A 23,183-nucleotide genomic window follows, 5' to 3' on the forward strand; every position below is an offset into this window, starting at 1 on the left:
CTGCTCTAACCATGCTTGTGCAGACATCCTTGGTGGCTCTCTTCCCAAAAAGCCGTCGCGTAACACATGATTCTCTGGAAGATACGCTTGATGACCTTCGTAGATTTGCTTCTTCAGTGAGGGTGCCCTACGTGCATTCAGTCTAGGTCCACATGTGACACATGCTCTGTATCCGCTTGTTTGAAGCCCTGCATGTATACACATGATAATAGATCAACTATGGGAAAAAACAAGATTTACAGTGTCTGAGAGAGGAGTGTCAATAGATCACCTGAGCATTCTGTTAGCCCGGGATAGTCATGCATGGTCCACATTAGAATGCCTCTGATCAAAGCATTCCGTCGTCCTGTGTGTCGGCTCATATCCACCACCTCTATGCCAATCCACAATTGTTGTAGCTCTTCCAATAGTGGACGAAGATACACATCCATATTCCCCACTTTATATCGCCCTGGCACAATCAAGCTTAGCCATAGGTGCCCCTTCTTCGTAGTCAACCACGGGGGAATGTTGTAGTTGACGATGACAACGGGCCATACACTGTAAGATGTTGATCTTTGACCAAATGGATTTACGCCATCCATAGCCAGGCCTAAGCGCAAATTTCGAGCTTCCCTGGCAAAATCCGACCATGTTCCATCTATATGTTTCCAGGCTGCGCAATCTGCAGGAATTCGTAGCACACCATCCGAAGATTTATTCTCCTCATGCCATGATGCTAGGGCGGCCATGGACTTACATTCGAAGAAATGCTTGATGCGAGGAAGCAAAGGAAAATGTCGCAAAACCTTTTGTGGAATTTTTGTCCCGTGGAGATCTACTCGATATCTTTCGGAATCACATTTCGGACACTTCTCCATGTCTGTGTATTCCCCTCTGAAAAGAATGCAGTCATTAGGACAAGCGTGGATAGAATTGTAATCCATCCCCAAGTTTCGCAAAATCTTTCTTGCTTCATCTCGGGAATCTGGCATCACATTGTCAGCTGGTAGAATGTGCTCTTTCAGCAATCTACACAACATAAAAATATGATACAGTCGTGTAAAAATCTATCAGATCATTATACATTTAGAGTTCTATTAAAGTAAACTAATTGTAATAGATCACCTGAAAAGCGCTGTGACGCTAGTGTCACTCCATCCAAACTTTGCCTGCATGTTGAGAAGAACCAGGAGTGCTTTCAATCTAGACATACGTGCTCCATTATACAATGATGTATCGGCTTCACTTTTCATATCATCATAGATAAGCCTTTCTGAATCCATGATCGTCTCGATCATTTCATCAATCTCGGGCTCAAACATTGCCTCGTTGGGAATGTGCTCTGCATGATCATCCCCCGAGCTGTCAGAGGCTACATCTTGTGGCCTCACATATGCTGCTTGACCAAAGCGCCTGCGAACACGTCTATTGGGTTGCAAGATTGCTGCTTGTTGGCCAGCGTCAGAGTCCGACGAGTTATAATTGGCAACAACTCGATCTATAATAGATGGATCGAACTCGCCAAATTCGCGAACGTGCTGCAAAGAAACACGTCTTGTCCGTCGCACAGCATGCTTGCATTGATTACAAGGACATAAGACCCTCGTTGAGAGATAGGTGTTTCGGTTGGACGGTCCCACATCCTCGTCGCTACTCATAATGAGGATAAAAAACTTATAACCTGGACAACAAATTTAATATTCTATTGGCATTCTTCGTCTTATCTCTCTCTCTCTCTCTCTCTCTCTCTCTCTCTCTCTCTCTCTCTCTCTCTCTCTCTCTTACCTCACATTCTCTAGTCATGTCCAATCCCCGCACACCTCGGTCTAGAGGTGCACGGAGATCAGAACCACCGGGTTATAATCTCGTCTTTATTGGTCAATACCTATATTTGTGGGTACAAGAAATCTAGACACCCACGTCTACATGATACTGCATGTAGTGGACAAAATCCCTTTGCCTCTTCTCTAGCTGTAGCACTTCACTTCATCTTAACATCTTTTCACAGTAGATCTTTTCACTGTTCGTCTAACTCTAAACCCTAAACCGTAAGTAATTCTTGCGTGGACTCGATCTAACGTAAATAAGCGTAAATCTAAATAAACGTAAATCTAACTAAAAATAAAGCTAAATCTAATTTAACGTAAGTCTAATGACTAGAGGTTGTCTAGATGGTCATTGTGTCGGGGATGTAGTGACTCTTGCCGCCCTGAAGATCCACCTTCTTCCCTATCTTCTGAAGACATTTCACCAGTACTTTTGGATCGACGGAGCCCACCATGAGTGAAGGCAGCAATACCCTATATTCCATTGAGGGCTTTCTTCACCCGCTTCATGCAGGCATCGCAGTCTATGGAGACCGCATCTAATCTAATATAACGTAAATCTAAATCTAGCTTAAATAAACGTAAATCTAGTTAAAAATAAACCTAAATCTAATTTAATGTAAGTCTACATATAACCTAATCTTTAACGTCTTTTAAAATAGTTTCCTACGACGTTATAACTCTCTTCTTCCTGTGTGTGTGCGCGTGTGTGGATGTGTGTGCCAATAAAAAGAGATAAATGGTATAACCTTTCTATCACCCATGCCAAGTATGATAGATTGATTATGCCATTTCTCTCTTGAATAATAGGTCTTCAGTTCAACTCCTCGTCGGCTAGATCTTTAGGTCTTTTAATTTTAATTAGTTTCCTACGACGCTCCCTTAGTTTCTCTTTCTTTCTCTCTCAATGTGTGTGCGTTTTTTTGGATCGTATGCATGTTTTCTTTCTCTTTTCCTCTCTCAATGTGTGCGTTTTTTGTTTATGCATGTTCTCTCTCTCTTTTCCTCTCTCAATGCGTGCGTTTTTTGTTTATGCATGCTCTCTCTCTCTTTTTCTCTCTCAATGTGTGTGTGCATTCTTTGTTTATGTATGTGTGTGCGTTTTTGCACTCTCTCTCTCTCTCTCTCTCTCTCTCTCTCTCTCTCTCAAAAACACTATGTGTGTGTGTATGTGTGTGTGTGTGAGAGAGAGAGAGAGGGAGAGAGAAAGAGGGGAAGGGAACATGAGAATGAGGAGAGGGAAGGAGCATACCTGGCTCTCCTTCCTCTCCTCGTGTGTGTGTGTGTGTGTGTGTGTGTGTGTAAAAGAAAGAGAGAGAGAGAGAGAGAGAGAGAGAGAGAGAGTGAGGGAGAGCGTTACCTGCTCTTGCTTGAGGGCGCCGAAAAACTCAGATCTGAGATCTGAGTTTTTGGGCGCGCTCGGTTATTTTTTTTACCCCAGCTGGCGTCGCTATGAGCGTCGCTATAAGCGTCGCTATGAGCGTCGCAAATTTCTTTGTAAATTTGCGACGCTCATAGCGACGCTTATAGCGACGCTCATAGCGACGCCGGGAATTTTTTTTTTTAGCGTCGTTGTGTGAGTGTCGCTAATGTGAAGAACCTCTTGTAGTGTCTCCCTCTCTACCCTTAAAAGAAAGTATTGACGACGTAGCAGTTGCTGTTGCGAGGCACAGATGAGGAGCTAGATGTTGGACAAAAAAAAATAGCGAGGATCAACCTCTAACTAAATATCAATGGCATGCAATCTCAAGTCGTCGATGATGAGCAGGTCCAGGCTCATGTTGGTGGGTACATCTACAAGTTCTGCAAAATGAACGCCAACCATTCTTTTACATTTTTTGGCTAGCATTGCACATGATCATATTCTTTTAATCAATAAACCGTTGGCATGCATTGTTGTGCAGACGTGTGTTCATATAAGATGGCAAATGTACACCGGATGCTTGAAATAAGTTTCTTTTAAAGGGAAAATTATCAAAATACCTCTCTAATTTGAGGAAATTCCCAAAATACCCTTGTATCTATTTTGGTTGGATTGTTCAAGATTTTCTAATCTTCATTCGTTTTTGACAATTGAGATCCATTTTTGAGTGCTCATAATGTAATTTGTCACCAGTTACCATCGCAAAAAGGGCAATTATGTCTAAAAATAATGAAGCAATTCATCTCCAAAGCCTACGTAACCAACTCGAATTGTAGTTTTAGCATCTTGTACGATAGACAATCACTTTTCTTGTGAAGACCTACAGAAAAATTTATTTTTTCGAGAAATTTACTCTCAGAACCAGGGGTATTTTGGGAATTTTGGAAAATTTGAAGGGCATTTTGGGAAATTTATGACAAAATATCGGGGGTATTTTGGGAATTTTGTTAAATTTGAGGGGTATTTTGGGAATTTTCTCAAATTAGAGGGGTATTTTGGTAATTTTCCCTTGTTTAAAAGGCGTGTTAAATTTGAAAGATGTGTTTTCGCTCTGAGCCTCCCCCTCCTCCTCTCTCTATTAGTCTTTACCGCCACAAACAAAAGCAGAGAGAGAGAGAGAGAGAGAGAGAGAGAGAGAGAGAGAGAGATTTTCTTGATCGAAATTTGTCACGAGTGAGGAGCTTGAGGGTGAGATACTAAGAGGGGCCATACCACCTTCGAAGGCGACACCGTTTTACTAGTACTAGTGTGGCCGACGGCTTCGTCGCCTCTCTCTCTCTCTCTCTCTCTCTCTCTCTCTCTCTCTCAGCGGCCCGATTCTCTCTTTCTCTCTCTCTCAGCGGCAGGTTGCAGTGCGCACACCTCCGGAGCTGGTCGGTTTGAAGCTGCTTACGACACGTGCGGGGGGGGGGGGGGGGGGGGGGGGGGGGCGGAATCCCCTCCCCTTTTATCTATTAGTATAGATAGATAATCTACTCGCCAACTTGGTCATGCAACGGCGCTCGCAGCTGGGAGGGGACGTTCGGAGCACGCGAACTGGCAGGGGCCTTGGGTGGATCGAGACGATTAATGACGCCAATACTTGCATTAGCTGACGGCCAGCAGCCCCCAACCCCGGCAGCTCTTGCTGCCTAGTTGAAGGTGAAGTGGGTCGAGATGCTTGGGAACGGATCGCGATCTGTGAGCTTGCCACACTCAAGCGCAAATCAGCCAGCCGAGAGGACGTCGCTATAAGCAGCAAGGAGAGCCCAGCACCCACCCCAGCAGTCCAGTCCTGCTGCACGAGGCGGACAGCCAAAGCGCCCGCTACTGCTTACCTCAGAATCGGCCTCACAGGACAGTAGGCGACTACCGCAAGTACCCTTCACACACCTTCGAAATTAAGAGTAATTAATTTTAGAGAAAATTACCAAAATACCCCTCTAATTTGAGGAAATTCCCAAAATACCCCTCCAATTTCAAAAATTCCCAAAATACCCTTATATCTATTTTGGTTGGATTGTTCAAGATTTCCTATTCTTCATTCGTTTTTGACAATTGAGATCCTTTTTTGAGTGCTGAGCATGTAATTTGTCACCAATTACCATCGCAAAAAAGACAATTATGTCTAAAACTAATGAAGCAATTCATCTCCAAAGCGTAGGTAACCAATGCTCAAATTGTAGTTTTAGCATCTTGTACGATAGACAATCACTCTTCTTACGAAGACCTACAAAAAAATTTATTTTTTCGAGAAATTTACTCTCACAACTAGGGGTATTTTGGGAATTTTTTAAAATTTGAAGGGCATTTTGGGAATTTATGACAAAAAATCGGGGGTATTTTGGGAATTTTTGAAATTTGAGGGGTATTTTGGGAATTTCCTCAAATTAGAGGGGTATTTTGGTAATTTTCCCTTAATTTTATTGCTTCATTTTCCCACTGGTTAACTTTCGTCGTCGGGACTTTCATTGGCCAAATCTCATGGAAGGAATCACAGCCAATTTACACTTGGCCTTTGCTATCCTTCATTAGCAGCCCTCCTTTAGCAAAGCTTTTTCGGTCCTAGCTTTTAACTGGTTTACTCTTTCACTATGTCATGTTTGTTTTTTGTCATATTAGAAACTCTTATGGAAGGTTTTTTTTGGTCCTTTTAACTGATTTACTCTTTCAGTATATGTTGCTTTTTTTTGTCGTATTAGAAACTCTTATGGAGGAGTTAAAGAGTGGAAGTTTTGTCTTGCTCTACCTCTAGTAGCTACGGAGCTACTAGCTTCACTCAGGGCTCGGGAAATTATAGGTTCGCTTTATCCAAAGCCTGTTCATAATGAAAAATGGTCGGCTCTGCAAGTTTGGGCAAGAAGGTTCTCAAACCGGTTCAAATTATGGATTTTTTTAGTTAATATGAGATTTTTAGTGTGATTATCCCTCTCAAATTTAGAGTTAGCCTATTCATATGCGTGTGAAAAGGTTCCAAAGCCGGGTCCAAAAAAATATGTTTCCCGAGCCCTGGCTTCACTCATTTCTATTTCATGGAATCTTCATAGATGTCACTTTACGCATAAGTTGATCAATTGGCACCAAACTCCCCTTGCATCAACAGAGATCGACCTCGGTACCTTAGACCACGAGAGAGTTTTCTGAGCTACTCCGGTCCAACGTGAGGCCCTCATTGATGCACACACTACGCGTCCACTTTTAAAAGAAACCCATCGCGTGTTGTCGTCTGCCCCCTACTCTCCCTGTGGATATGCATTGGTGTTGTCCCTACGCGCCACCCATTGTCCACCTACCCGTCTCTCCATGCTCCACCTGGATACGCCTCCATTTTGCATTGTTCTCTCTTCTCTCAGCTTCGATACATGGAGCTCGCACCTAGTGATCTGCACACCACCTGCTGGCACAACTTCCTACCACTTACCCCCCACATGTCTTGGTCCCTCACTCTCCTTCCATAAAAAAAAGAGGGCATCTCTCTTGCGGCCACCCTACGTGGTCACCTGGGCTGCATCTGCCTAGCCCCCCCCCCCCCCCCCCCCACCCCCCACTTTTCCCTTTTAATCCTCCAAGTATCTGCCAAGATTCGTGTTCAAAAAATGTTTGACACACCTATTTGGCTTTATAACTTTTCGAAATCCATTTCTTAGATCCTCTTTATTTTTGCGAAAACTCACAATGGTGAGTAAATTATATTGATAACCACAAAAAATTACAAATTCTTGCCATGCTTGTGCCGAGCCATGACATCTCTAAGTACATCGGCTAAAAGGGGAGCCACCACGCGGCCAACATAGTGTCCTTAACTATGAGAATCAGTTATTGTGGTGCCAATTAACCTGTTCCATTCATCAGAGTTCTTACGTTTTGCAAAGGCTAGGACGCCCCCTGCTTTCTTGTATTATCTCTATGAACCTGGCTGTTTATATGGTGTTGTCGAATATAAGACCGTTCGGCCTAGCCTTCTATACCTATTTGAAGTAGCATAATCTTACGATTTGTGTTACAATAAGTAGCTCCTAGCTTTTAAGAGCCTTCTCTCCCAAGAACAAATTGTTCTCATAGAATCCTATCTTCCAGGTCCTTTGCACCCATTTGCATATCTTACTCACAAGGCCTCTGATCGCACGACATTCCTTGAACATATGGGAGAGGTATTTGCTACCCCTAGCTATAGCCTTCACCCCAGTCAGCAAGGCCTCTCACAATACCTTCAAGAGAAAGACCTTCATATCGAGTGGCCAATGTGGGCACCATATGTTCTTGGTGACTTCCTCCCATCTTGACTTTAGCCAATTCATGTCCCACTATTTGTTCAATGGAAAGAACCAATCCATCAACGACATAAGTGTGTGGAACACTTCTTTGGTATGAGGCTTCAAGAAGTGGTTCTCCCCACCCCAAAGTCTTCTCTACTTAAATCCTCATTTATTCTCCATTACAGAAGAATAATGTCTACATGGTACCGTTTAGTGGAACTTTATCTAAACAATGCACCATTTGATATTTCGATTGAATATCATTTGTCATTTGCGTAGATGATGGAAGACCAACAATGTTAAGAATGATACTAGTAGGTCCGGCCAACTTTTTGTTTTGGGGTCTTTTAAGGGGAATCGAGAAAGATCCTTTTTTTTATTTGAAATGAATGAGGGGGAAAATGGAAGTCAAGGGACACGTGGTGGGTTTTTGTGATGAAGTTCAAGAGTAAAGTGAGTGGCAACAGTGTTTGGGAAAAATCATTTTTTCAAACATAAAATTTCCTTTCCTTGATTTAAGAAAAGTTTACCAAAATACCCCTCTAATTTATGGAAATTCCCAAAATACCCATCAAATTAAAAAATTTCCCATTATACCCTCCATATTTTGCCCTTCAAATTTTCCATAATTCCAAAAATACCTTTGGTTGTGAGATTAAATATCTCCAGAGATAAAGAGCTTCTCATGAGAAGGCTGATTGTCTATCAAAATGTAGGCATTGGAGATGAATTTTATCAAGAGGAAATTTTAGAAAATCAGGTTCTTTTTGGGGATTTTACACTATTTTTCCCCGTTTTGGGGCGGAATTTCTCCTACTCTTCTTGCCTTCAACCGGAATTGAAAACGGCACGATATTAAGCTAAGGCTGGGTTCACAAAGGCCGGCGGAAGAACATACAAAAGGGGCGTCCGGTCTGTGTGGCAGCAGCTGGTTGGCGTGCGAAAAGTGAGCTATCTTCCGGGCCCATCAGAAAATAGGCGAGCCCCCCCCCCCCCCCCCCCCCCCCCCCCCCGAAAATAAAATACTTCCACCCGGAAGAAGGAATATATTGGGCCACGTAGGCGCTGCACCCGAGCATGTCCAATTAGAAATTTTGAAAAGCCAGTGACTCGGCCTGACACGATCCTCTCCTGCCGCATCGTGTGAATGTGGCACCCGACGGAAGCTGAAGCACTTCATCTTCTTCCACCGCAACTTGTGAAGGAATATATTGGGCCACGTAGGCGCTACACCCGAGCATGTCCAATTAGAAATTTTGAAAAGCCAGTGACTCGGCCTGACACGATCCTCTCCTGCCGCATCGTGTGAATGTGGCACCCGGTCGAAGCTGCAGCACTTCGTCTTCTTCCACCGCAGCTTGTGAACCCAGCCTAAGACACGTTTTCCTCGAAACGGGTGGGCAGCGGTAGAGAGAGATATTTTTGAGGGCAATGTGGACTTGTACATATGCGAATTGCAAAGGGCCGCCAATCAAAGCAGGAGGGCACCTTCATGGAGAGACTAACTGCGCCAGTGCAGGAGGGGTTGGCGATCATCCCTTGTCAGGAACTTATACACTCGCGAGTCACTACCTTTTCATGGTCGTAGGCAATGGGCATCACTAATTAAGTGATGTCGTGTGTCAAATGGCACTGTGTGTGTGTGTGTGTGAGAGAGAGAGAGAGAGAGAGAGAGAGAGAGAGAGAGATGGTGGAAAAGGGAGAAGCCTTTGCGAGGGCACCGCGACCGGGGTGGGTCTGAATCCTATCCGCATCACGACAGACGGCTCCTGCTTTGTTTCGTTGTGAAAGTTGGAAGTCATTGTGGATGTAGCAACGAAGGCAAGGGAGGTGGTGATCTGACCGAGTTTTGCTGGTGCACGAGCCCATTGTTGATATAAAAGCTCGTTGTTGTCTGCTTCGTGACATATGCACACATGCGATGTGGTAGGTGATATGGAGTTGAGGGGCGCAGTAAAACGTGCGGTTGTAGGACAGAAGAAGATCAACACGAAAAACTATGTCTTTGTCTGTCCTTTGCCTCACTGCCTGATCAGGTGTTTGCGAGGTTGAAGGCGGACATATAGAGACAATGAGTATTGGGCGATGAGGGTTGTGTAGGTAGGCGAGCATGTTTCATGCGGAGGAAGCGAGGGAGGTCTGCGCAGGGCTGGAAGAGGAAGAAGAGAATTTTTGGGCAATGAAGGCTGTGGAGCTAGGCAAGCATGTTTCGTGCCAAGGAAGCGAGGGAGGTCTACGCAGGCGATGGAACAGGGCTCTAAAGGAGGATGACGGCCATCAACTTTTGCTTCTAAATTCCCAAGAATCTGGAACCTGAGGTAGTAATTAATTCCTTGAGACTTGTGACTGGCTTGGCTGATAAATGAAGGAGGAAACACGTTAGGTTCTTGGTTCCAAAAAGGATTTGTTTTTTTGGATTTGGGCATGGCAGCAGTCTGGACCTAAGGAAGGTGCAACTGAAGCGACAAGGGTATACAAGAGGGTCACCTCAAGAGACGTGCGGAAGGTGCGAGGGGTGGTGAAGCTCACCAGGTCCCAACAATTGGGGAGATGGCCTTCCAAGCCTTAAAAAAAAGTCTACCGCAGGTGGTGGAAGTGGATAATGCATGCACGGTGTTGGTCCTGCGAGCACTAATCAAAAAGCAGCAAGCGGCTGTGGCCAGTTCGTCCTTAATTTTTGGCTTTATGGGCAGAATACCATCACAAATAGAGCTCATCAAATGGATCTCAAGTTCGACGGTTATTAACCAGGGCGGAACGATTGAGTACATTTAATATCTGACCAAGGGTTTCTTCACTATTAGGTTCAATGATCCCGGGGTGATAACAAGATCCTAGGCAAAAGCCTGTTGTATCTCAACTGCTCCCTAGTGTGCGTATTACCATGGAACCCGGCCTTTGAATCGCCTGAAGCCTTCAAGGATCTGCACCCAGTGTGGGTGGATTTTGTCAACTTGCCAGTCTTGTTGTGGGACAACCTTGGAGACCTTGCTAGCACCTTGGGTATCCCTTTCATCGTACCTACACACAGGAAGTTAGGGACAACGGCAAATAAAGTTTGCATTTGTTGGGATACTTGCAAACCTCCTCCTGAAAGCATGGTGACCAATGTAGGGGCATGCCTGAAAGTGATCCCGCTTAGGTTTGATACTTTTTTTGGAGCATGTTTCAAGTGCAATGGGTCTGTTCACTTTGCCAGAGAGTGCCACTTGAATGTCCCTAGGGAGGGAAAAGAGGACAAAATAGTACAGGCACAAGCGATCGCACTCAAAGAAGCAACAACTTCCAACATGGATGTGGAAGCTGCAAAGCAAGGGGATGATGAGAGCAATAAGAGTAATGGGGTGCTCGAGTTTGACAAGATGACCACCCATAAAGATACCTCGCTTAAGCATTCGACGATTGAACGAGGTAACAACAGCCAAGCCTCACCAAGCTTACATTTCACAACATTCCCTAGTATCAAACCTCCCATAAAGCCCCGTCAAAACATTATCTTGACCCTAGCCCCTGGGTTGATGGACGAAGGCTGGCAGCAAGTATTAGTCATCAAGTGCAAGCGAGTGAAAACATTGGCGCGGAGCAACTTCCACCGCATGGAGAATCCCCCGGATCATCAAGAAGCCCCCATTAATCTAGCCAACGTCTTTGAGGTGCTTCAGGATGGGAACCTGAAGGGTTTTCTTACCTCGAAGATGTTCGTCTCTCAGTTAAATGGGGCAGAAGAAGACATCGTAGGGGGAGGTGACAATGCAGGGTTCTTTAGATGTGGAGGAGTTTGTCCCACTATCCCCTTGATGGAAGACTTACATATTTAGTCCTGGAATGTGAAAGGCATAAATCTGTGAAGAAAAGCACTCTTTTCTGGGAGGAAGTTAGAAAAGAAGTTACGAACTATAGGATTATTCAGGAACACCACCTTGATGCTTCTTGCTTTAGGAAGCAGGTTGTAGGTAGGAAGTTGGTGTTCTACGGAGATGGCACTTCGTGGTTTAGTGGGGTGCTCTCCATTTTTGACAGGGAATTGGACCCGCATGTTGTGCTCAATCATGTCACAGGTAGAGTCCTTGGGGTAAGGATAAAGTGGGCTGGCCAGTCCCTCACCATCATCAACGTCTATGCTCCATGTGATGCTAAGGGGAGAGCTAAAATTTGGGTGAACCTCAGGGAACAACCTACCGAAGGTGGATGGTGCATTATGGGAGACTTCAACATGGTTGAAGCTCGCAAGGACAAGATGGGATTGGCTAGTATCCTGGCTAGCTCTGAAAAATCCAAATGGCAGGCACTATGTGAGAAATGGGTGCTGCTCAATTTGTGGAATGCAAGCCCATGGAGTAGCTCTCTGGGCATGACATACATGAGCCTTCAATAGGCCAACATGACGTCTCGATTAGACAGATCTTACGTCTCCCATCAGGGTGACTGGCTTCCTTCATCTGTGATACTAAGGGTCGATACCTCCAAAAGCATGTTGGATTGCTTTCCTCTTAAACTACACATGTAGCCAGGGCCAGTAAAGACGCACGTCCCATGGAGGGGAAGAATAAAATTTTAGTATCAGGGAATCATCCCTTTAAGGATCCCCTCTTCAGGTCGTTAGCAAAGACGGCCCTGTACAAATGAAGGCAAGATGTGGAGTCGGCTGACCCTAGCGCCTGGCCCTCTCTGGTGCATAGAATCCAATCCGAAATAAATAGAGCAGGGTCCAAAGTGAAAAAGGCTCGAGAGGATGCTAACAGGGGGAGCTAAAGCAAGAGGTGGAAGAACTAGCCAAAAGAAAGCAAGAAGGAAGAATTCTTCAAGAAGAGCACAAAAGATGGTTGGATTGCAAAACAAGTTTGGCTAATCTGCAAGTTGAGGAGATTAACAAGACGCGACTACTTGCCAAAGAGCTTTCCCTCAAACCAGGCTTATTTCTTCAGAGCTCTCAAAGTCAGAAGAAGAAGAGACACTATCACTATAATTACTAACAAGAGGGGGAATGTTGTAAGAGACTAGAATGCTATGGCCAAGCTCATACGCAACTATCTCAGTCAAATTATTGGCCAACCAGATGACTGCGCTCAGGTGTCCAGTACGGTCAATTGTGACCTACTACCTACTGAAGCAAAAGCATTGGACAGGCCTATCGATGTCGATGAATGCTAGACTGCCCTACAGGCTACGAGGAAGGAAAAGTCCCCTGGGTGGGATGGGCTAACTGTCAAATTTATCTTAGAGTTCTGTGAGAATATCAAAATCCCAATAGCTCTACTCGAGGGGCATGCCAACCTGAAAAGAGGGTTGATCAAACCTATCCCCAAGTTGGTTTGCTACTCTTTGTTGAAGCACTGGCGGCCTATCTCTATAATGAAAATTTTGTACAAGATCATTGCTAAAGTGATTGCTCTGAGTTTGGCTCCAACCTTGAATGAAATCATCACACCCCACCAGAATGGATTCATAAAATGTAGATCAATATATGGCAACATCTTGTCTGCCATGGTTGGTATCGAATACGCTTCTTTCACGAAGCAAGAATGTAGCCTCTTCAACTTCTAGATAAGGCTTATTATAGAATCTCATGGGCTTAAATTGAGGCAGTCATGAAGGCTCTGGGCTTTGGACCTAGAATGTGTGTGATTGTTCAAACGTTGGGGGATGGAAGTTACTATGAGATCCTCTTCAACAACAAGATAGTGGGAGGGTTTGAGGTCAAGCGCTCGATCAAGCAAGGCTGCCCCCTGGTCCCGTTGCCTTTTGCTATCGGCTCTCACCCGCTTGTGATTGCGCTTGAGGACAGTGCGGCGAAAGGGGAAATTCAAGGTCTTTCACTGCCTGAAGGAAATCAACTACTGGAAAAGCTAGTTACAGATGAATCTTTGCTTTTCCTCAAAGCTGATCCAGAGACGCTACAAAGAGCCCTTCAGATTGTCTAATTTTCTGGCATTGCCTCCGGATCTATGTGCAGTATGAAGATCACCTTTTTTACAAATGACCTGATCTTGGGAGGGTGAGGTATCCAACGCCAGGCCGGTATGGTATGCACTCAAATGATTAGATTTTGCTACCTGAACCAAGTATGGAAGTCCAGGAACTTTCATGTCTTTGAGGGAAAACTAGAGGTAGCTCTCTTTGATGATATTGTGCTATCAAGCAATGAGCTCATTCACATGGTAGGAGCAAGAAGAGGGGTAGAAGACAAAGATGAAGGGTGGATGCATACTTTGAGCCATTTAGAACACCCAAGAGGATAGGCGTTAAACATTTGGTAGGTTTTCTGTGTACAAGTCTCTGATGGAACCCTAGCCCCCTCAAGGCACATGTTGTGCTTGAGGGCTGTTGTATTCTTGTTGGGTTAATATAAATCATCTCAACTCACAATTGTGTGTATGGAAAAAAAAAAAGATTGTAGAAAACAAAAAGCCTTTGGACAATGTAAAGATTAAAGAATTTCTACTCTGTATAGAATAAATGTATGTTTTTTTTTTTTGCAATTCTCACAATGTGTGAGAGGTTATATTAAAGGAAAAAAGAATTACATCAGCACCATGCCCAATCCTAGCCATGGCCACGTTCCAATGGAGACAAATGATCAAAACGAGCACCAAACCGACAACCATCAAATTGTCATAGATCTGACAGTAAGAGTTACCCAGTTCCACTCGTCAAAGGTCTTGCCTTTTCCAATCCCAAAAATAGTCTCCCTTCTATCTTGGATAGTCTTTGAAGAGTTGGCTCCCGAGAGATCTTTGGCAAACACTTGGCCTTTCCTGGCCTTCCAAACATGGTGGAAGAATCAAAATCTAACTACATCAGAATTGGTTGGCTCTTCATCCCTTTCTCTCCAAGGAGCAGATCATTCTTGAAAAACCCAATCTTCCAAGTCCTTTGGATCATTTTTAACACCTTTCTAGCCAGGCCTCTGACACCTTAACATTCCAATAATAAGTGTGGTAGGTTCTCCCTAGTAATTCTGTAGCCCAAACACCTGTTGGAGGTGATGCCTCGAGCTACGACCTTGTCACCTATTGGCAAGGCCCCCCATAGCACCTTCCATAGAAAAATCTTCATTGCCAAAGGAAACCGAGGGTTCCATATGTTCGTGTAGCCACCAACCACCGTGTCTCTGACCATTGCTTGCCCCACTATTTGTTGAGAGGGGGGCCGACCAGTCTACCTTGTGCATAAGACCTAGGTAAATGCCCTTGGTGTGTGGTTTGAGAAAGTTGCTACTCTATGGACATCGCTAGGATTTCCACTCAAAGTTGGGTGCACTGAGGGCATTAATAGACTACCGAGACTTTCCATAACTCTAGTAATCAACAATGTCTCCATGCCATTAATGTGAAACGGGGCAACCACAAGGTTTGTCTCTTTCTAGTTTAGGTTGCATGTGTCCCATAGGTGGGTCAAACACTAAAGTCCATTGTCTTTCACCTTTCTAGCAATCTCCCGTTTATAGAATCGTCGAAGTACCTTGACAACTCTCCCCATTCCAAGGACTCCGTTGCTTTGTCTCATTTCCGAGTGAGCTCGCTTGTCATACCCCCAAGTTTTAGGATGGCCCATTGATCGGCCAACAACTTGTCGTGCACCTCAAGCTCTTTCCATTGGCCACATTATGAGCATACTTTGGAGTTGTCCATCATATTATTTGCCATAATATCCCAAGCCTAGCCTTTCTCTACGAGTGTTACCACAAACTTAGCACATTGGGACTACGCATGAGCGCCAGGGTTAAGAATCCCAAACCCACTTTGCTCCATAGGTCTCTCAATTGTCTCCCATTTGGTCCACTGCTAGGGTGTTTCATCCTTAGTATTGTTCTTTGATACTAATCTCTTGACTTATTTTCAGGACTCTTTCCAATTGTATTTAGCTAGCTTAAGCATCGGACCATTGAAGGATATATAGGGGAGCATAAAGGAATTGATAATCTTCACTCTGCTCAAAAAGGGGAGAAGCACATACTCCCACCTTCGCATCCTTACTTTATGCATAACCCATAAGAACCTTTGCTTGTGGGTAACGTCCACCCCCAAAGGGGCTCCAAGTGCTGGAATATCTTCCCTTTTGACATTATCTCCCCGGTCCATATAGATGGATCCAACGAGTCATTCTCGGAGAGAGAGAGAGAAATTTTGATTTCTCAATACTACACTTTGATCCTGATGCCAAGGAAAACGTTTGCACAATCTCCAAAGCCTTCTTGATAACCTCAGGGCAAGCCTTAAGGAAAAGTAGGGAGTCATCCATAAAAAGCTTTGCCAAAAGTTGTTCGTTATTAGGCAGAGCCAATCGTTGAATCTCCCCTTTAGCAGCATTGTCTTCAAGTAATATAACCAAAGAGTGGGATTCAATGGCGAACATTAGGGGGGCAAGTGAGCATCCCTATTTTATCAATTTTTTGGCCTTCACCCACAATTCTCTTGTTGAAAAGGATCTTCGATTGGCTACCAACATTGAGGGTGCTAACCAAATTACGCACTCGCGGCCCACAACCTAGTGACTACATGAAATCTTCAATGAATGACCATGTTATCCTGTCATAGGGACTTTGTCGAGGAGGAGGGAGAACCTGTGGACTATAGTTTTGGCGATACTTTTATAGGCTATTAACATCATCATTATGGGGCGGCGATGCTTTACTTGGGAGCAATAGACTTGTTTGGGGATAGGCTTGATGAGGCCTTTTTTAATGCTTAAGTCCATGACTTCTTCAACTAGGGATTGCTTAGCCATTATCATGATTGGATACTTAAGATCATCCCAAAATTTCTTGAAGAACTCAGTAGTCCAACCCATCCCAACCAGGGGACCTCTTTTTACCCAAAGCTTGCAGCACGAGTTCATGTAAGGGAAAGCGTTCTCTAGGAGGTTTGTTTTAGAGAGGGATATCGTTATTTTGACACTCCTAAGAATAGAAGATCTGGCATCATCTATCACTCAGGATGACCTATGCAGGTGGCTAAGCATTAAATGAGACATCTCAACAGGATTCTCAATATCATTTCCATCCACATCGGTGAGTGAGTGGACCAAGCCCCAACTTCTTTTGACTTTAAGGGACCTAAAGAAGTGATCACGGTTGGCCTCCTACGTTAGAAGAAAGATTTCTTTGGATAGGATTCTGGCCTTCCTCACCTCGTCTAATCGGAGAGTGGTTAATTTTGCTTTAGCTTCCAACCATCTTTTATGCTCCGCCTCTTACTCGAGCCCTGCCTGTTTTTGGTGGTTAGAATCTCAACTTCATTTATGATCTGGTTAAGCCATTCCTCTTGATTTTTCTTCCTTTTGAGGCCTGCAATTTTAATTGCTTTCTGTATATTTTGGGTAAAGATATACCATGCCCTAGAACTTCTTGAGTCCACATCTTTCCGAAGCTTTCTCAAGGCTTTGAGGGTCACGCTTTTGAAGAGCAGGTCTTAAAGAGGTGGCCCTTGTTGAGAGTAACTTATTAGACCCTTAGGGCAATGATATTCTCCTTAGATACTCTAAATTATACGCTCAATGGTAGATGATATGATATACATTGTGAAACTACCATCTTCAATTCCATCCATGAGAACAGTCGATCGGCTTGGTGAGAGCTATAGCAATGGTGCAATCAAAATGCCATGCCATCATACTGTAGGTTGGTGTATGTGAAACCTGGCATGTTCCTCTACGACCCTACCTCCCACGTGTCCACCAAGGCCCATTTTTCACAGAGGCTTAGCATGGTTTTAGCAAGCTCAACAAGCTATCTCTTGGTCAAGGTTGGAGGGGTAACAATGATAAATGCATCCTCCACTTTCACACTTTGGAGTTTTTTTTAGTGCTTGATATGCCCTATCTCCCTTAACAGCATCCAGGGGCCGGGATGACCCCTCAGCTTCCTCCAAAGTTCTTTTATTTTAAGGATAGTACACTCATGATCTCTAGCAATTTCTTTTTGATCTTTCCTTATGTCCTTTCCATTTCTCTTTGCTCAACCCTGACAGACTGCCCTGGACATCACTGTCATGTTGAGCTCTTTTCGAACCCTTACCTTCCATGTTGGTAGTGGGGTCACCCGCCCCCCCTTGGGTCCCCGTTACCGCTTCAACATAGGTCGGTTTGTGTGAGCTGACCACGTCCATGAGGTTGGTGTGACCCGACCCTTAGCCAAATTTCCAAATGGAACCTTAGGCCAATGGATTGTCATCGGTGACAAAAGCCTAACAACAGATTGCGATCGATTACAAAATCCACAAAATGGATTGCGATCAGTGGGCAAGGTAACACCAAAAAGGGATTTTTCTTTTTTATGACGGATTGTGATTCGTGGGCACCAATGGACTAGCAAAGACTGATGCTATATTGTGAGGAAGCCTGCACTACCGGGCTCATGAGGAGGAGAACCGAAGTAAGAAGCAATAATCAAGTAGGACATGGAAGCACGTAGAAGCACACTCTCTTCATTGATAAATTGCTTATGTGAAGAGCGAATATATTAGAGACGAGCAAGACAGACCAAAACAGTAGGGGGGAAGGAAAAGGGGGGGGCGGGGGGGGAGTTGTAGCGAATACGAGCTATGGAGTGCCACGTTGGGTTGAGCTGCAAATGCCACCACACTTTGAAGAGAATACTAGGAAAGCCAATGCGGATGGGGGTTGAGCTGCAAGGAGGCAAGAACACACTCAAACTCTACCTTCATCATCAACTTCACCATCACTGGATCTATTCTCTTATGTGTGTGTGTGTGTGTGTGTGTGTGTGTGTGTGTGTGTGTGTGTGTGTGTGTGTGTGTGTGTGAGAGAGAGAGAGAGAGAGAGAGAGAGAGAGAGATTGAGAGATTCATTGTCCTTAAAGGTTAGATTGACCTGTGGAACCAAATACAACACAAAGCATGGTTGAAGACTTTGGATATAATGTTGACAAATGACAAATTAAATGCATGAAGTTTTTGGGAGAGAAATAAATGTAGACCATGATCCGGGCTAAAATGTAAGAAAAGCAAGTTTGATGTGATCAAATGGTGATCCATACTCTCAAATTTTCAAGTGACATAATGTGCATACAAATAGAGGCCCTCCTACACTATCTCAATGTTTGGCCTCACATTTAAGAGTAAGAGCTAAGCCAAAAGGTTGGTATAACTTGAAGCTCTTGTGGTACATTGGAAACTATGAGCCCTAATCTTTTCATAACTCCACTCTTAAACATGAGAAGTTTTACAATTACATAGTATAGAAGTAATGGGCCTTCATCTTTAAAAATAAATGCTGATTTATCCAGTTTGTACTTCGAGACTTGGTAGAACATTTGCCAGCCATAGGGTAGACCAGGGGAAAGACGTCCTTCCTACTATATATGAGGTTATGATGTGCACTACTACCATGTATTTCTAAAAGAAAGACACAAGGATAGAAGCAAGTAAGAGAGTGGAGTAGATACATTGAATCCAATTGTCTTCCCATTGTTGCTGAAACCAATTCTAGACCCCACTCCAATTTTAGACAAAGTTTTCCTACTATATATGAGGTTATGATGTGCACTACTACCATGTATTTCTAAAAGAAAGACACAAGGATAGAAGCAAGTAAGAGAGTGGAGTAGATACATTGAATCCAATTGTCTTCCCATTGTTGCTGAAACCAATTCTAGACCCCACTCCAATTTTAGACAAAGTTTTATGATTACATTGTCTTCTCTTAGTTTTCATCTCTTCATACCATGCTAACTTATTTGATGTGTACAATCAATCTTGGTAGCATTGCTAACCAAGATAGCCTAAAAAGAGCAATCTCTCTCTCTCTCTCTCTCTCTCTCTCTCTCTCCACCCCAATAGAAATAGAGAACTCCTAAGTTATGGCTAGCACCTCACAAAAATAATATCTATGAGAAGTTCCCAAGCTTGGTATAAAAAGAATACTTTGCAAAATCTTACATATACTCATGTTTGTTAGAATCTGTCAAGAGGTTGTGTCATAAATTACTTTTAGAAATGCAATAGACTATATACATAGGAAAAGAGTTGATAGTGTTCCACTTGGAAGAGAAGAGAACCCTATGCGAATAGGAGCGATGTTCCTTTGACTGCAACAACGCGTGAGGCATATACTAGTTTCTCATAAGGCCTCCCATGATATATATATATATATATATATATATATATATATATATATATATATATATATATATATATATATAGAGAGAGAGAGAGAGAGAGAGAGAGAGAGAGAGAGAGAGAGAGAGAGAGAGAGTACTTGATCTACACATCAATTTTACATGTGTATATTTTATATTTTGGTACTAATTGGACATTATATCTTGAAATGTAAATTTTATATTTAAGCATGTATCATTGCTTTTGATTTCTTGGTTATACTTTGAATTTTAAGTCTCTATTACTTTTAATGATATAAACTGCATGCCAATTTTATTATGACTTGTTGGCTTGGTTGTATAGAATGCTTGTTGCAAGTCTACGCGAGTCCTTCCCTTGTAGGTTGTAAAGTTGCAGATGCACTCAAGTGGAAGAAAGAGATAAGGTACTGGAAAGGTACGGCTAGACACTCATCTTCGTAGGGTCCCATAGTGGAAGGCTTGGCTCTTAATAACCATTGGATTGAAATAGTAAGGAATCTCAACAACAAGGGCCTTGTCACATTGGATTCTACTATTTGGGATTATAAAAAAGGAGATTGTATTTATTTTAAGCATCTAAAGTTATGCAGCAATCTCTCAAACCTAGGAGAAAATCCTCATCGGAAGACTACTTGAAAAAATCTCAAACCTAACCTTCCTCCCTGCTCCACACTGCTTGATTAGGAAGCTTGGAAATGGAATTGAGAAAGGCAATTTGGTCACCCAAGACCAAATTTTTTATGGAAAGATCTTCTCTATAGGGGTATGGATAGATCACCTCAAGAGAATTTGGTCTAAAAAGTGGGTTGCAAGCAAATAAACTCAAATAGTTGGAAACATCTGGAAGGCCAAATGCGAAGAGAGAGATAAAATTTTCCTTTGGAGATTACTCTTTGGTTTCATCCCAACCAAGGACACGGCCAAAGTAAGAGGTCTAGCCGAAGATATCTGTGTCAGATGCAAACACTTGAATGAATGCCTCATGCACTTGCTAGGGATGTTCAAAAATCAGAGTCTTCACGGGGACAATCTTAGTGGGCGTACACACATTTGGGAGCCCCCTTCTTTAGACATGACCTAGCTATGGGGTCCAAACACATTGACAATATGGATCTTCCGACGAAAATTTGCATAGTAAGAGCTACTGTATTGAGAGCAATTTGGCATTCAAAAAATGAGATACTTTTTCAAAAGAAGTGTGTTCCTCATGACACAAATTATGTTATGGAAACATGCTAGTGGAAACTCCTTTGTGAAAACAACTAAAACTGCAAGCTTCGCATGTAAGCGTAGTCGCGAAGATGCGTTCCCTTTGATGTATTATTTTTTGGAGAACCCTCTGTAAAGAATATGCCAGTGCTGGTTGTAAAGTTTTGTGTTTAATGCAATACAAGCTCAGCTAAACACTTAAAAAAAAAAATTAAGCAACAAGAAATCCACTAGTAGCCATTTTAAGGATAATCTTTTGGATTTTAAATTAATTATAAGCATTTAAAAACTTTTCTAGTGGTTGTGGATGTGTGGGTGTGTAAGGACCCAAGTTCGATACCCAATGGTGTCTTTCAAATTTAATTTTTTTTTCGAATGGTCTATGTTCATGTTTGTTAGATGATAGTAAAGCCGAACTTGTCTACAATTTGTGCATGGGCTTAATGTTATTGTTTTCTGCAAAAAAGAAAAAGACAGTATAGATTGTATTGAGGATTTTGTATATAGATGTGTCTTTTGTCTTTCTACTTGGTTTGACTATTTGGTGCTTTTGTAGGGCCACACACCTTTCATTCCTGCAGCTGGCTTCCATAAACTCCACATATTTATCTTTATCTTGGCGCTTGTTCACATCCTATATTCCCTTTTAATAGTTGCTCTTGGCATGTGGTCGGTAAGTATTCTTCAATGTCATCCTAATCCTTTATTTTGATCCTAACCATTTATTTTGGAGCTTTTAAATCAGTGTTTGTTTTAGGTAAGCTTCTGGAATGCGTGGGAAAGACTAGCTGTCTTAAACAAGGAAGACTCTTCCATTGGTATGAATTGTTTTAAACATATTTTCTTCAGTCTATCATTTTCCTATGTTGCGATATAGGTATTGAAAGAAAATTATATTTATTTGTATTGAAGAAAAAATTATTCTAGCTAAATACTACTTGAGACTCTCGTGTATGTTTCAAAAGGCAAGGCAAATCTCCCCCCCCCCTTTTCTTTTCTTTCATTTCCTTTTTATGCCTCATGACATGGATATCCAGTGTAAGTAAGCCATGCACCAACCGAGCCATGGCACCCGCCAACAACCCACGAAGTCAAAAAGATCACAATACCAACCCTTACATCAGCTGGCAAAGGGAGCCACACTGATATTGTAACCCACCAAAGGAGCGAGCTCTACCTTAGGATTGCCATCAAGAAGAAAGCTCTATCACAACAAAGTGCAGTGCAGCGCGGAATGCGTGCGGGAAAGGGAAGGAGGAGAAGGAGTGCAAGGTGTGTGGGTGGAGTCAACCTCATAAATGAGGAGCTCCTTGTTCTTGGTATATGTACAAGAATAAGGTGACGCTAAGTGGACGAGCCTCCATAGCATGGACTGCCGGGCAAGGCACAGAGGCCTTTATCTAAACAATCTCCTACTTAAAGGCGAATATGCCGATAAGTGGGTCTTACTAGATAAACTACTAGTATGTACAAGAAAATAGGTGAGAGACTCTCTCAACCTATGCTCACTAGCTTGCTCAGTTTATCTACATGCAACCATATCGACTTTAGGGATAGATGACTGCTGGGCAAGGCGAAGAGGCCTTTATCTAAACAATCTCCTACTTAAAGGTGGATATGCCGATAAGTGGGTCTTACTAGCTAAACTACTAGTATGTACAAGAAAACAGATGAGAGACTCTCTCAACCTATGCTCACTAGCTTGCTCAGTTGATCTACATGCAACCATATCGACTTTAGGGATAGATGAACGTGTGCACCCATGCTAGAGCCTGCATGTAAATCCCACAGATAGCTCTATATGGTCTGCAAAACTCCACTATGCATCATGATAGTGTCCTTGCTGCAAATGCTCCCACTGCAGCTGCTAGGTCGGGCCTCGACACTAGTAGGTCTTACATGAAATACTGGAACGTTGACAAAATATGCACAAACATGGTTGCCCTAGCCTACCTTGCACTATCTACATGTATTGTATCATCAAGACTGCTCATCACATATGGATGTGTCATCGATCACACTAGGATAGCTGCGTCCCTCTCACCCATAGGAAAAATTGTTCTACTTGGCACCAACTCATCAGCTCTAGCATGAGAATATCAAAGAACTCCATGTGTTTCATCTTTGTCTGTGTCTCTAGGGAGCAGACATGCTCTACCTCTATCTGCACAGACTCTCACACCACAGACTATGTCTCACTAGAGCACTGCTGCTCTACCTCTATCTCTTTAGAGTCTACTAGAATGTCTTACATAGCTAAATACTCTGTCTTGTGAGCATGGTGGAGCTCACCTGCAAAGGAGACACGTCTTGTCTCTCGCTCAGAGCATACCAGTAACAATATTGAGACTATGCCATCTCGAATATCAAATACATGCATAGAATATACCAAGCCATTGCGGGCTTCTTTG

At 43.2% G+C, this 23,183-nt stretch overlaps 1 protein-coding gene across 2 annotated transcripts in view; it reads left to right on the top strand.

Annotated features, from left to right (window-relative positions):
• LOC147443109 (MLO-like protein 10) overlaps window positions 1–23,183 on the top strand; it is a 73,903-nt gene that overhangs the window by 26,293 nt on the left and 24,427 nt on the right. For both annotated transcript variants that reach the window (XM_086529035.1, XM_086529034.1), the window contains exons 4-5: window positions 21,329–21,445; window positions 21,530–21,590. In XM_086529035.1, coding sequence (XP_086385161.1) covers window positions 21,329–21,445; window positions 21,530–21,590 — 178 coding nt within the window. The remainder of the gene's footprint in view (window positions 1–21,328; window positions 21,446–21,529; window positions 21,591–23,183) is intronic.

Source organism: Adiantum capillus-veneris, chromosome 14 (assembly GCF_014529385.1).
Source record: "Adiantum capillus-veneris isolate H3 chromosome 14, ASM1452938v2, whole genome shotgun sequence".
NCBI lineage: Eukaryota > Viridiplantae > Streptophyta > Polypodiopsida > Polypodiales > Pteridaceae > Adiantum > Adiantum capillus-veneris.